Here is a 15,525-nt window from a genome sequence, read left to right as displayed (position 1 = left end):
CTTTTCTCGCTGTGACTCTGGTCAGATTAATCTGTTTGAGCTCACCCCAATCTTGTAAAGGGGGAATAATTACAGTCCTTAGCTAATGAGGCTGTTGAGAAAAACCAACAGAATGCCTCCAAAACAGAACTGGCCACCGACACTCAGGAATTCGCATCCTGGTTGAAAAAGGTCTGTGACTGCCTCTTTATTACTGAAACCTCTATGGTTGCCACTTTTAAGAGGATTCTTCAGTAAGGCTATGTCTCTAAAAATTTAACATGGAAATCTCTGCCACCTTCTGGCTAAGAAAAATGAAGGTTAATAATTAATACATTACTAGGAGATACATATATTTGTTTTAATCTTAAGTCTTTACTGATTCGTTAAAATAATTTTTAAAATGGGTAAAAAATGAGGAAAACTTTTAAAAAACCATTAAAAACAGAAGTACATATTTTAGTACTGTTCCTTAGAGCAAGACAAGCTCTAAGATCTCTAGATCTGGGTCTCTAGATCACCTATTTCCTCTGTGTTCTGGAGACACTTAGATAACACAGTCAAGGACAGACCTTATTCGAAGGTTTGTAATGTGTGACAAAAAAAAATAACCCTTCAGAATTTGTAGGCATTTAGTTCTTATGCTTTCTTTTCTTTAGGATTTTTTAAAAGTTTTTGTTTGTTTTGTTTGGTTGTTGTTGTTGAGATAGAGAGCAGGAGCAGGGGAGGAGCAGAGAGAGACAACACACAGGATCCCAAGCAGGCTCTGCACTGTCAGCACAGAGCCTGATGTGGGTGTGAACTCAAGAACCTCGAGATCATGACCTGAACCAAAATCAAGAGTCGGATGCTTAACCGACTGACCACCCAGGTGCTCCTAGGGTTCTTATTTCTGATGTTTATTTGTTTGTTAGAGAATAGGAATACAGTCTATAGTTTGAAGCTGTCATTGCAGATGCTTTACATCCATTTGAAGGAGTTTTTGAAATAATATGACTGATGGCTAAGGGGGAGGAAATTTATCTTTATGAAAATTATGTAAATAGAAGGTTTTGGGAAAAGAAATGACTGATGAAGCAGTGAGACAGTGGAATTTCTTGTCATTTTGCCATTCAGTGATAACACTGTTAAATTTGCCATCAAGTTTAGTAGACATTGTCCCATGTCCTAACTTAATTAAAAAGTGACAAAGGTAATTTTGTAGAGTTTTGCAGATTGTCTTGCCATTAACTGTATTTATACCATTTGTAATCTCTGTGTATTATTTTTGTCCCTGCTGCAGTCTTATGTATCTAGTCCTCTACTGCACATCTAGGTTGCTTGCAGTTACCTTTCCCCTTTTAGAACCATTTTAGTAATAAATGCCTTTGCAGATAAATATTTAGGTTGCATCCCTGCAATGTTATTACCAGATATTTAGTAATTCAAAAAAAAAATTTTTATGTTTGTTTATTTTTGAGAGAGCACAAGCAGGAGAAAGGCAAGAGAGAGAGGGAGACACAGAATCTGAGGCAGGCTTCAGGTTCCAAGCTGTCGGCACAGAGCCCAATGCAGGGCTTGAACTCACGAAACTGTGAGATCATGACCTGAGCTGAAGTTGGATGCTTAACCAGCTGAGCCACCCAGGCACCCCAAAGTGTAGTAATTATTCATGAATTGTGCCTCAAACTCTTATTCTTGCTACAAGGAAAAAACAGAACTGTGTGACTTTTTCATAACAGCTAAACCTCATTTTGTTAGGAACTGTGTGATATACAATAGTGAGGTCTGGAATTTTAGAGTTGAAGGAGACCATAAATCTAATCTTTTAGTTTTGTCAGCGAGAAGGCTAATGCCAAACAAGAAAAAGACCTTTCCAAGTTACTTGGCTACTTACTGTTTAAGTTGAAATAGAATTCTGGTCCCTGGTCGATCTTCCTTTGTACTGCTCAGAACTGTATGTATTTTGGACAAGATGAACTTCTATGGGCCTCAATTATTCTTTCTCTCTCTTCCTCATCATTGACTTAAACCACTTAGTCTCTCTCTCATGGTCTTTTCAGCTCTATGCTGTGACCCACCCCGGTAAACTTTTTATCCATACAATTAAGTGCTACCAGCTAGCAAAACTACTTAGGACCTTCTGAATAACCCTTAAAACCACATCAGAGCAGTCTTGTAATGATGGGAAACAGGATCCTGAGTAATGTACTTGTTGGATAAACATCTTTGAGTTCAGTTGAACTGAAATACATGTGTTTTGAATAATTATGATAATTGTTTATCACACATCTTACATATATAGTAGGTTTGGTGAAAATATTATAATGTTGGCCCCATGGACTCGGCAGACCACCAGATGACATAGCTGAAATTCAAACTTCAGGCATAAAAAGACGACAGCAGTTGACCTAAAATTCAAACACTTAGAATCTTTAATCATAAGGAAGCCATTGCTCACAGTTAGGTTACTCCTAACCCTTTTTGGCTGTGTCCAAGTTTGGAGCACTGTGGTTTGAGGGGTCCAGGATTCTATTTAGTTGGCAATTAGACAGTAGGATACACAGAGTATGTGCTGAATGCTCCCTGCTGGGAGCAGTCTGAGTCTGGAGTGTTTGAGACCTAGGCCGTACACAGATTTACTGGAGCCCTGTGCTGTCTGGCTTTCTGAGTGAGAGAATTTTTCTTGTTCCCTCTGAGAAAAATCTCCTTTTAAAGTAAAACATAGAAGTTTGGGAGTTATTTTCTGCTAAGTTGAGAGAGTGGTTTCTTGGGGGCCATACAAGTATAGATAGCTCTATACTTAGAAGTGGCTGGTAATTTACATATATTTTATATATATATATATATATATATATATAAAATATATGTATTATATATAAATTTATATATAATATATAATATATATATTATATATATGTACACACACACACACACACACACATCTGTTTAGCCCCATTAGAGAAGGGGTCTATGTCTGTATGGTCCTCTCTCTCCAAAAATCAATTCTTTACCTTTTTTTGTAGCATTACTGACTTATTTCCACAAATTTTACTTATTTTCTTCTGAAGCTGGCAATACTCAAGTGTATAGTGGGAAAAAGGGTATTACAGCAAACTATATTGCCTTTTGCCCATAGATATCATTGATTCGTTCATTAGGTTCAGCTTCTCTTAGGTTTTAAGAACCTTCAGTGATCTATTTTACCATGGCCTTTGAAAAGGTTTAAAGTTGCTTTGAATGAATACCTAATTGGTTGAAACTTGGGCAGTTCCAACTTTTATAAGTTTACATCATAATTGTTCATAAAATTTCTCAGCTGTTGTAATCCTTTAGAAATAACCAAAATATTTTATGGTCCTTAATCCACATTTTCCTTAAGAAAAAAGAGGAGAGGGAGAAGGAAAGGAACAATGTGTTAAGGTTCTGTTACAAAAGCATTGATAAAAGAATTTGTGCTGTGAACCTGCCATCAGCCTGTGAAACTCAAGAAAAGAATGTCCTGTGAAATAGAAATCACTGAGAAATATTCTAAGATATACTGTATTTGGGGAAAAAAAGCAAGAGCTAAAACTATATTAACTCAATTATGCTTTTACTTTGTAGGCATTTTAAAGTAATTTTTAATTAAAAAATGAATGCGCAGTATTATTGATAATCTAGAAGCCACACTCTGTTCTTTCTTCTATGTGTGTTCAGATATGTATGTGTGTATTTGTGGGTATAATTCATAAATTTTCTTATTTACCAGTTTTATTGAGAAATAATTGACCTACAGCACTGTGTAAGTTTAAGGTGTAGGCACAATGATGTAAATATATTATGAAATGATTACCAATGTAAATTAGCTAACACCTGTCATCTCATACACATTTCCTTGAGATGAGAATGTTCAGGATCTACTCTTGTAACAACTTTAAAATACACCAAAAGCACAGTTAACTGTTACTGTGTTGTACATTATACTCCTAGTACTTACTTATTTTAAAATTGGAAATTTTTACCTCTTTTTAAAGATGTTTTAAAAATTTGAGTATAGTTGACTTACCAAGTTATATTTGTTTCAGGTTCAGTTATGCTTTTAAAGAGGGCACTGAACACAGACACACATGTATAAACATATGGAAAGTACTGGTCCATTTGCAGATGTTATCATAGTTAACAATGATTCTGGGAAGTGTCTGGGGTGGGGGGTGGTGGTGATGGGGACAGACAAAGCTCTGTTCGATTGTGATCTCTTACGAGTTCACTCGTGTGCTAGGCACTGTGGGATAGCCATGAAACAGGGGATTCAAGTAAGAACAGAGGGCAAAATTCTGGGTCCTGAGAACAAGCAGCATGCCTTGTCTGGTTGTGTAGGCCCATCTTGCAATTCCGTGCTTCTGGTGCCCTTTTTGGTGCTAGGATCATCATCTTCTTCTTTTTTTCCCCCTTTCCATTCACGTCAGAAACTGAATCTGCAGATAAGGAAGGCAGTATGTGAACCAGAAATGATAACTCTGGGCAACTAGAGAGAAACTGCTTCATTCCTGTTTCTTTGGTTTTGTTTTTTCCCTTGCCAGGGCTGAACTCCGTGCCCATTGGGACAGAATCTGAGCAAAGAATTTGAAGTAACCCTAGAGAAAAAGTGTGGGATCTTTGTTTTTAATTTTGTTGTATACTGGGGAGTGTATATTCTTAGGAGTATTTATGTGCTTTTGAAATCTTGGCCATATCTTTTCTATCAATTTTTTTGTTGAGTTATCCGCTTAGAAAATAGGTAAGGTACAACACAAAAATGTAGATGAGTCTCATGAGATGCGAGACATGATACTATATAACGTGTACTCATATGTACTTACTTGTATAGAATTTTGAAACAGGCAGAATTAATCTATGGTGTTAGAAATCTAGGGGAGGGGAAATTACTGAAAAATGCCCTGGTGGGGCATTTGGGGCATTGGTGCATCCTAATTCTGGATCTGGATATGTACATTCACCTCGAGGTGTATGCTTAAGAGTGGGTACTTTTCTGTAATGAGGTTTAAAAATGAAGAAAAAAGTAGAGCTTCTCTCAAAATAGAGAGATGGGTGGGTAAATGGATGCATGCATGGATAGATAGATAAAGTAGAAAACAGCTTCATTTGCTTTTTTTGATTCACTAGCACCCCTGCCTCTGCCGCAAATCAGATCATAAATTCCACAGGGTCAGGAACTGCTTTTTTCTCAGACTTGCTCATGAACTGCTGAGAATTTATTGACTGACTGATTAGCCTAAGTATTAATTTGTATGTGTCTCCCATGAGTGCTTTAAGGATATTTGTCCTGCAATTCTTAAAATGTTTTAATATTTTTGTTTTTCAAGAGGGTGAAGTGGGGGATGTACATATTTCTAACATCTTTTCCATTCTGATTTGGAAAAACCAGACAAGACAAAGACTGTCCACTCACTTCTTTGAAATTTAGGTACTCATAAGCTGTTATTAACCTCACGGGTAATACCATTTTTTTTTTTTTTTAACGTTTATTTATTTTTGAGACAGAGAGAGACAGAGCATGAACGGGGGAGGGGCAGAGAGAGAGGGAGACACAGAATCGGAAGCAGGCTCCAGGCTCTGAGCCATCAGCCCAGAGCCCGACGCGGGGCTTGAACTCACGGACCGTGAGATCATGACCTGAGCTGAAGTCGGACGCTTAACCGACTGAGCCACCCAGGCACCCCGGTAATACCATTTTTAATCAAACTCTGTTGATTAACCTTTTTTATTTTCTATTTTTCATTGGTAAGTGGCAAATATGTTCCCTTTGGAAACTTGGTCTTCTACGCGTGTGCGTGTGTCTGTGTGTTTGGGGGTTGGATTGTATGTGTTTGGAGTTTACTACTCGCTCAGTGGCTTTGTTCAGAATTTTTAGAAGTGGTAATCCAGAGTGGAAAGAGATGGTTATTGCTTTGCTGAAAGGTTTATATATAACTCAATTTCTCTTCCCATACTCTGCTCCTTGTCATCTTCCAGAGCTTTAGACAAACTAAATGGATTCCAGTTGGAGAGCTTCACATTGAAAGTGGCCTACATCCCTGATGAAATGGCTGCCCAGCAGAACCCCTCACAGCAGCCCCGGGGTCGTCGTGGGTTTGGGCAGAGGGGCTCATCGAGGCAGGGATCTCCAGGATCCATCTCCAAGCAGAAACCGTGTGACTTGCCTCTGCGCCTGCTGGTCCCTACCCAATTTGTTGGAGCCATCATAGGAAAAGAAGGTGCCACCATTCGGAACATTACCAAACAGACTCAGTCAAAGTGAGTATTGGTGAGGCTGCAGTGGATGTTAATATTTTCCCCTTTGAATTTTAATAACAGTAAGTTCTGGTACTTGATGTCCTTCTGAGTGTGGCCATGATTCCTCCTTGTACAGTATTTGGGAATCTGGAAAAACCTTGTGATTTGATAATCTGAGGCAAAACCTTAATCTCAAAGAGAACTTCAAATTTGCACACATAAATGGAAAACAAATGATACCTAATCCACTTCTGATGAGGGAGGCACTGGCAAATAAAAGGGCCACTACTTGCCTATTCTCTACTCCCCTATCCCTGTCCCCAGTCCTACCCCCAGTGATACCTGCCTTCAGTGTTTTTGGAAGTAATTTTCTGGGTCCAGTACAGAGGTAGTTTTTCAATCATGCTTTATGTCGGTAAAGAATCATTCAGTTTATGCTCCAAATTTATCCCATAATTAAGCCATGTGGTTGGATTAGCTTATTCTTTAGGATGTTAATTTGATAGTTTTAATATGCAAATTTTAAGGGATTGGAGATTGTCCATTAAACATTGGAGCTAGCTTTGCAGGAGTAGAAAGCAAGAGCTGTGTGTTTTTATTTATGACGGTAGCCCCAGTGCTGAGCACATTGTCTGCTAGGTAGAAGACTCTCATATTTATCAAATGAATGACATGACTGTATGTAAATTACATTTAGTGCCCTTAAAATACATCTAAGAGGGGCGCCTGGATGGCTCAGTCGGTTAAGCGTCTGACTTCAGCTCAGGTCATGATCTCACGGTCCGTGAGTTTGAGCCCCGCGTCAGGCTCTGGGCTGATGGCTCAGAGCCTGCAGCCTGCTTCTGATTCTGTGTCTCCTTCTCTGTCTCTCTGCCCCTCCCCTGTTCATGCTCTGTCTCTCTCTGTCTCAAAAATAAATAAACGTTAAAAAAATTAAAAAAAAAAAAATACATCTAAGATAGTCTTTAAAAGTTTCAGTGCATTATATGTTGATTTGCTTATTAACCATCCTGTTAGGCTCTATGTGGATCTTTTGACCCAAAAGAGCTTGACAATGAACTGTCCTCACCCCTTGTTCTGTAAAGTGCACTAAGCACCTCTCTGGGGACAGTGGCTGCCATAGTTTGTGCACTGGAGAGAGGTGGCTGTGTCATTGTACACAACAATGGAAATGGAAATGTCCTTGGACCAGCTACGAAGATGAATGGATGATTTTGCGTTTTAAATTTGTAAGTAAAGTAAGGAAAATGACTTTATTGTATGTGGTCCATGGAGTTAAGCAGTCTTTCTCTGAAAGTACAGCTATGGTACTATGTAGGTCTTGATTATGTATGTTTGTTCCCCTGAGCTTAACAGGATGTTCATATTTATCGCAAGCACCATGCCAGTGTTGAACTAGCTGACTCATTTCTCCTGCAGAAGCGAAATGAGCTGTGTTTGGTGGGGTTGCATGCCCACTCTACCTGCACGGTGATGTCTGATCCTGCCCTCCCTCCCCCTGCTTTGAAGCAGGAAATGTGGGATACTGGTAACCTTTGTGTTAAACCAGTGGTCTTTGACTTCATAATGTTGGGAGTGGGGAAGTTTTAATCTTAAATTTGCCTGGTTTTAATATTGAAATGGAAGGGCTCCTTGCTTTCCTTTATCCACTGTTACCTGCAGAAACTAATTATTAAATGGTTTCCCTTCCTTGTCCTGGGGCAGATTAGAGTTATTCTTTTAAAGCTACTCATTTCCTTGTCAGAGGAAAGAGCTTCTATGAATTAAATTGAACTGTTTGTTTTATTAAGGCAGGAAGATGGAGGATGGAAAGGGAAGGGAAGCAATTTTTGTTATATCCGATGATTCATTTGCAGAGTTCTGCCAGTGGATTTAATTAACTCTTGGCCATTGAAACTAGTCATTATTAGATCTTCTGTTTCTGGAATGGTCTCAGAGGACTACCCTGATCTATAAAGCAATATTCCCTTCTCTCAGAGGATCAGAGTTTAGTAATCCTTAACACGGGTGAATGGGTGGAAATAAACTAGATTAACATTTTACCTACTAGAACATAAGCAATACTTAACAGTGATTGGGAATTGAAATAGTGGTTTGGAAAGATAGTTCCTGAGATTGGGACTTAACCTGAGATATTTTTTTAAATTATTTCTAGACAGCTCTTATTTGTTTAATTTCTACATTGCCTTTTTTTTTTTAAAAGGTTCTGGAAATGTTTTTAAATTTAAGTATAATTAAGCTACAGTATTATTTTCAGGTGTATAGTACCATAATTGAGCAATTGTATACACTACTCAGTGCTTATCATGATAATATATTCTTAATATTACTCCTTTATCTCACCCATCACCCCACCTACTCATTGCCCTTTTAATTCAGAGATGAATCTTCAGGTTTCAAACATTTAGAAAAATGAAATGCAAACCTTGATGTTATTGGTGTGGTGAAGCAGCCGTTCTTAAGGCCAGGCGTTGTGTAGCTCTTCTAGTGTTTGAATGGCCAGAGGGACTCACAAGTATTTAATTTTCCCCAAACACACTTTTTCAGATAATTTTCTTTCTTGTACTTCTTAAATGACAGAAGACTCACTTTGTATTTAATTAAAAATAAGCGTGCACATTTTTAAAAAGGGGGCGGTTACCTTTCATCTTATCCCTGGAAGTATTGTTAAGTTGGGAATCTGTCTTTATAGGACTTATTCCTTGTATCTGCTAACATGGGTAGCTTTAAAAGAGAAATCCTAGGGTGCCTGGGTGGCTCAGTCGGTTAAGTGTCTGACTTCTGCTCAGGCCACTATCTTAGTTTGTGGTTTTGAGCCCTGCATCGGGCTCTGTGCTGACAGCTCAGAGTCTGGAGTCTGCTTCAGATTCTGTGTCTCCCTCTCTCTTCGCCCCTCCCCGGCTTGCCCTCTGTCTCTCTCTTAAAAGTGAATAAACATTAAAAAAAAAAAAAAACAAACCAGAAACCTTATCATATGTATTGTTTCTTCTTTCATGTAAGATGAAGGACCTCTTACGGTGTTGGTAGCTGTAACTTCACAACATGTTTTTTAAATTATTTTTTTTACTTAAACTTTAACCAGTCCAGTATTGGTTTCAGGAGTAGAATTCAGTGATTCATCACTTATATACAGTACCCACTTGTGGCTCATCACCACAAGTGCCCTCCTTAATACCCATCACCTGTCTAGCCCATCCCCCACCAACCGCCCTTCATCAACCCATAGTTTGCTGTCTATCATTAAGAGTCTCTCATGGGGCGCCTGGGTGGCTCATTCAGTTAAGCGTCCAACTTCGGCTCAGGTCATGATCTCATAGTTCGTGAGTTCGAGCCCTGCATCGGACTCTGTACTGACAGCTCAGAGCCTGGAGTCTGCTTGGGATTCTGTGTCTGTCTGTCTCTCTCTCTCTGCTCTTCCCCCTCCCCCACTCGTGCTCTGTTTCTATTTCAATAAATGGATAAGCATTAAAAAATTTTTAAAAAAAGTCTCTTGTGGTTTGTTTCCCTCTGTTATCTCCCTGCCCCCTTCCCATACATTCATCTGTTTTGTTTCTTAAATTCTACATATGAGTGAAAATCATAAGGTATTTGTCTTTGTCTATTGACTTATTTCGCTTAGCATAATACATTCTAGTTCCATCCACGTCATTGCAAATGGCAAGATTTCATTGTTTTTGATGGGGTAATATTGCACTGTGTATATATATACCACATGTTCTTTATCCTACATCAGTTGATAGATATTTGGGCTCTCTCCTTAGTTTGGCTAATGTTGATACTGCTGCTACAAACATTAGGATGCATCCATCAAATCTTTATTTCTGTGTCCTTTGGGATAAATACTTAATAGTGCAATTGCTGGGTTGTAAGGTGGTTCTATTTTTAGTTTTTTGAGGAACCTCCATACTCTTCGCCAGAGTGGCTCCACTAGTTTGCTTTCCTGTTACTTTGAAGTTGATATTCCAGACTCTGTAATTGTGAATACATGCTTACAGTTCTCCTTTTCTCCTTGTGCTCACTGTAAGAATCGATGTCCATCGTAAAGAGAATGCAGGTGCTGCTGAGAAGTCCATTACTATCCTGTCTACCCCTGAAGGGACCTCTGCGGCTTGTAAATCTATTCTGGAGATTATGCATAAGGAAGCTCAAGATATAAAATTGTGAGTAAAGAGGATTAAGCTGTGAAGAGGTTGATATTCATGCTGCTTTATTTTGGACTTCTATGACAGAATTCTTAGGCATTGTCAACAAACAGGGCAGTGCTGTCCTGAAGAGCTGTGGTGGTAGGTACTCCTGAGTTGGTTATAAAGTAGAAGTCTTTTAAGTATTTTATTTTCAATCATGTTTGGATATGGGGTGGTTGGTATTAATGGGGAGAGTCTAGCTGTAGGAGAAGGCACCTATGGGATAGGAAACCCACCTGAGAACCAAGAAATCTTGGGGTTTACCGAAAATGGGCCTCAAACCCTGACTCCCTTACTCGGAGCCCATGGGAGCTCTGTTCTTATTGTCTGCCCAGCCCTACTCTGCAGCAGCGGGGAGTATAGAGGTGGAGAAATCTCTAATCCTGTGCTAAGGCAAACTGGAGATTTATTTGGGTGTTTGAGGTTGAAACTCTAAATGCCTGTTCCACAAGAACTTTGAACAGAGGTTAGGTTCTATGCCACTTGAGCTTATAGTACAACACTCTCCTAAAAGGAGAGAGCTGACTAAGGTACTGGAGTTAGCCTGGGGACCTAATCACTAGCACTTAATTTGTAGGGACCTTTAATATGTATTAAATGTATTTTAGTTGTAAGATGTTACATGTAGCTTTGTTATAAGTTCATAATTCTTTAAAAAAAAAAAAAAAATTCGGAAAGGCTCACCATCCAGATAATGCCGGTGATATTTTTCAGCAGTGATATGTATCACTTGGAAATTCAGAAAGGTACACAATGAAAAGTGAAAGCCCCCCTTCGTGCTCTTATACTCTTCCCCTAAAGAGTAACCACCGTTGAGTTTCTTCTGTTTCCTTCTGTAAATTGTGCATGTATCTCTAGGAATGTAGTTCACAATTTATAATAAAATCCTATTGTTTTGCATTTGTACATTGTGTTCTGGTATTGGGGATTTAGGGATGTTGGTTTGAGTAAGAGGTGTTTTCAATGAGCTAACAGAGTCTACCTTGGAAGATATTCCCTGAGATGCATGGAAGAAAATGGTTTTAAAAGTTACCTTCCAATACTTGTTACTGTTTTTTTTGCCCCCTCTATTCATGCATTGCTAGAATGGAGGTCAGTGGACTTTAAACTCAACCTAGCATAATGCTTCCTATATCGTAGGTAAGAAGTAAATGTGTAATGAATGGATATTGTCTTTTTACCCAAGAGAAGGTTTACTTCTCCTGATTGCATGGCCTTTTTCTTTTTTTATTTACAGCACAGAAGAGATTCCCTTGAAGATTTTAGCCCATAATAACTTTGTAGGCCGTCTTATTGGTAAGGAAGGAAGAAATCTTAAAAAAATTGAGCAAGACACTGACACTAAAATCACGATATCTCCGTAAGTGCTGCCTTGCTTTCTTTGAGTTAGAAATTTTTCTAGCACTGTGAAGCTGTGGGTTGTGTATTATACAGAGCCGCTCCCATCTTTCAGGAGTCTGAGCTACCCTGTACCAACATACTTTTTTTTGTTTCTCCAACTTAATCTACCTACTATCTGTTTCTAACCCATATTGAAAGCATTATCTTTTCCTCCTAAAGAGGCAGAAAGCACTAAATACTTTACATTCATACTTTCTAGCTGAAGTCTTGGTCAAATTTACTGATCACTACTCCCACAGTTGAAATAAGTAACCCAATTTATTATCTACTGCTGTGTAACAAATTATCCCAACATTTGACAGCTTGAAACAATAGTAAACATTTATTGCTCACCTAGTTTCTGTGGGTCAAGAATGCAGAAGCAGCTTAACTGGGTGTTTCTGGCTTGGGGTCACTTGATGTTGCTGAGAAGTTCATGCTGACTGTTGATGTGAGGCCTTAGCACATGGTCCTCTCCCCAGGGCTGCTTGGGTGTCTTTAGGACAGTGGTAGCTGTCTTCCCCCAGAGTGGATTATCCAAGAAAGAGCAAGATGGAAGTGACAATGTCTTTTATAACACAGCCTCAGAAGTCACACTCTATCATTTTTCTAGTATAATTGACACAGGTCATCTCTATTCAGTGTGAGAGAGGACTGGGCCCACTGGGGAGTAGGTCATCTTGGAAGCTGGCTGTCACACCTTGGGTCTATGAATGCTCTGAAATTGTATGGAAAAGTTTCCCTTTCTGGGGGTAACTATTCTTTACATCACAGTACCCAAAAAAGATGAGGTGAGAGGAGATTGATGAACTAAGGAAAAATGCTAAGGAAAGACAGGCAGCATGTTCATGCAGCAAGGAGTTTTCAAAGAAGGGAGTGGTAGGAAATAGGAAAGTCCTGCTTGATTGTAAAAAACAAAAACAAACAAAAAAAACCCCACAGAGTGTCTTGAATTTTACACCCCAAAATGAGAGGGTTTTGAGAGAAAAAAATCTTAAAAGCTATTGTAAAGCAGCTATTAGAAAAAAGCTAATATAAAATGCTTGGCAGGGAGAGGTGGGTTGAGACCAGAGATGAGAAATACACTTTTTCAGTCTAAGACAAATAGTCTTCCTTGTGTAGATGTTTACATTTTTAGCAAATAAGAGAAAAGGTTAAGGAATAATAACCCATTCATCTGGCTCAAGTTGAGCTTACGGCATTCTGCTAAGTAGTGAAATGAGGATTTTAACTCTATAATTACGAAGGAGAGCTCTACCAGTTTTCCGTATCCTTTCAATCTATGTACTTAGTCTTGTTTTCCATGGTTAAGAATCTCCCATTGCTTTCCTCTCAAGGCTGTTGAGTGGCTCAGGCTCAGGCAGTCTCAATTGTCATCTCAGTGGATTATGAAGCTTCAGCAGAATCTTGGTCAAGCAGAGGGTTTCTGAATACTGCTAAGGCCTTCTAATGTAGGGTCTATATGGCCATCAAGGGATCATGTTTTTAATTTAGTCAAGACACATTGATTTATGTTATTTTCTCCAGCTTACTTTAATCTAAACTCTAAAATTACTGGCAAAAAGTAAGTTTAGACACATGAATTCTGGTTTGCCTTTTTGGAATATTTCCATGTTTATTTCTTGCTTGTGACCCAGAAAATGCAATTGCATGAGACTGCCAATTATGTTTAGAATTGGTCCACGCAGTCTAGGAACATCCTTATTAAAGTTTTTGTACATCTGGTTCTTGGTTTCCACTAAAACCGTACACCCCTGTGATCATTTTCTTTACATTTCACTGTTGAATTGTTGTGAAAAAAGTTCACTTAACTTAAGTGGTCAAGAAGTACACTGTGTTTCAAACATGGACTTAAGTGAACTGTGTACACCCAGTAATTTCTGTTGAGAAGACTGGAGGGGAAGTATTTTCTTCGGCAGCTTTACAATTCTTGGATTCCTATCTTTTGGGGCTTACTCATTTTTCATCATGTCTGACCACCCACTTTTACATACTGCCAGCCACCACAGTTGGGTTTTAATTGCCATCTGTGGCTGGACTGTTATTAACTGTCTTCCTTCTGTAATTTCCATTCTTTCTCTTTTCCCTCTTTTTCATTCTGCAGATTGCAGGAATTGACGCTGTATAATCCAGAGCGCACCATTACAGTTAAAGGCAACGTTGAAACATGTGCCAAAGCTGAGGAAGAGATCATGAAGAAAATCAGGGAGTCTTATGAAAATGATATTGCTTCTATGAATGTTAGTTTTAATATGGAGGACGTGCCTTTATTTTGATGAACAGTTAAAAGATGTTTTCAATTGCATTAATCCTGATGTCGTTAATGGTGGCAGCATTAGATGTAGTTTCTAATTGATTTTTAGCACCATAGTGAGTGTGCCGTGGGATAGTTTGGAAGACCACAGGCTTTGACATCAGGTTTGGCTGTCTGTGATTTTAGCAAATGGTATATAGTCTTGGAGCCTTAGCTTCCTTATCTGTTAAATAAGGCTAATACTTTCCTTAAAAAAGATGAGTATCTTCTGCACAATGTTAATTTGAAGATTAGTAGAGTAGGAACGTGGGCTTAAGAGGTACGTGAACTGGGTTTGAGTCCTAGTTCAACCACTGATTAGCTGCAGCTCTGTTCTCTTGGACAACTTACCTGTTCTCCAAGCATTGGTTTCTTCATCTGTGAAATGGGGCTGTTGTGCCTACATTGAATGCTTATTAGGACTGGGATTATAATAGATACCACGCATATAAAAGCAACTGTTAAGAATTCAAATTTTAATTTTAATTTGGTTAGTCATAAACCTTGGCATTAAAAGAATTAAAAATGACAAAATAATCTGTGGAGAGCAATGAAGGCAATTAAAGTGAATTGCTGACCTTCCTGAGTGGATGGAATGGTGCAGAAAATGTAACATGTCTGTAGTCCATTTTGAATTTTCAAGTAAATGAAAAAAACACTCCTCGGTTGGGCCTGTCATCTGAAACACTACATGTGAAAGAAGGGAAATATAAAAATAATACCTTTGTGTGAGAGGAACCTAGAAATATGCTGATCATTTTACCTCCCATGACTGGCTGCCTTATCTACCTTCCCATTATAACTGCTCATCTGATGTTTCAGAGTCAGTTGCGAGTTAATCCAACCCATACACCTTTTAAAGAGATTCCCAGGTATGCTCACGTCTCAACTGTCATCTCCACTTCACTTCCTCAGCCCTTATAAAATTCAGCCAACACAAAGTCCTCTTTCTGGCTCCTGGATACACTCCAAAGATATGTCTAGTTGCCATAGTTGTATGGGATGGGACCTGATTGCCAAAGATCTTGACTTTTAGACTTTTAGACCCACGACAGCCAAATTTTATCGAAGGAGTAAAGATCTCTTAATAATACCTTTTTCTGTATATCTGGTTTGCTTTTCAGTGCACAAATCTCGTTTGCTTACTTCTTCAACTAATGCAAGGTTTTCAGTCTGTATTTACTGCGTGCCCATAGCACACAGAGTACATATTTGTCTAAGCACTGTGAGCTGATCATTAAGGAAAGCGAGTTGAGAAAGCTAGTGTAGCTTCAGATCAAGGAGGGGGCAAATGAGCACACAGATTTTAAAATATCAAGAAATGTAAACAGATATGTGCTCAAGTATAATAACATGGAACATCTGCTCTGTTCTAAAATTTGAGTCATAAAATGATTTTTTTTATTTTTTTTACTAGACGAGGTCACAATCTGAATATTGTCACTTATAATTACA

At 38.6% G+C, this 15,525-nt stretch overlaps 1 protein-coding gene across 4 annotated transcripts in view; it reads left to right on the top strand.

Annotated features, from left to right (window-relative positions):
- Positions 1 to 15,525, top strand: part of IGF2BP3 (insulin like growth factor 2 mRNA binding protein 3) — a 154,480-nt gene that overhangs the window by 111,486 nt on the left and 27,469 nt on the right. For all 4 annotated transcript variants that reach the window (XM_060632712.3, XM_060632711.3, XM_060632714.3 and 1 more), the window contains exons 6-9: positions 5,953 to 6,234; positions 10,239 to 10,373; positions 11,635 to 11,757; positions 13,882 to 14,017. In XM_060632712.3, the coding sequence (XP_060488695.1) occupies positions 5,953 to 6,234; positions 10,239 to 10,373; positions 11,635 to 11,757; positions 13,882 to 14,017 (676 nt within the window). The remainder of the gene's footprint in view (positions 1 to 5,952; positions 6,235 to 10,238; positions 10,374 to 11,634; positions 11,758 to 13,881; positions 14,018 to 15,525) is intronic.

The sequence above is a fragment of the Panthera onca genome, chromosome A2, assembly GCF_046562875.1.
Source record: "Panthera onca isolate mPanOnc1 chromosome A2, mPanOnc1 haplotype 2, whole genome shotgun sequence".
In the NCBI taxonomy this organism is placed as follows: domain Eukaryota; kingdom Metazoa; phylum Chordata; class Mammalia; order Carnivora; family Felidae; genus Panthera; species Panthera onca.
This window is presented reverse-complemented; position numbering and strand designations above follow the sequence as displayed.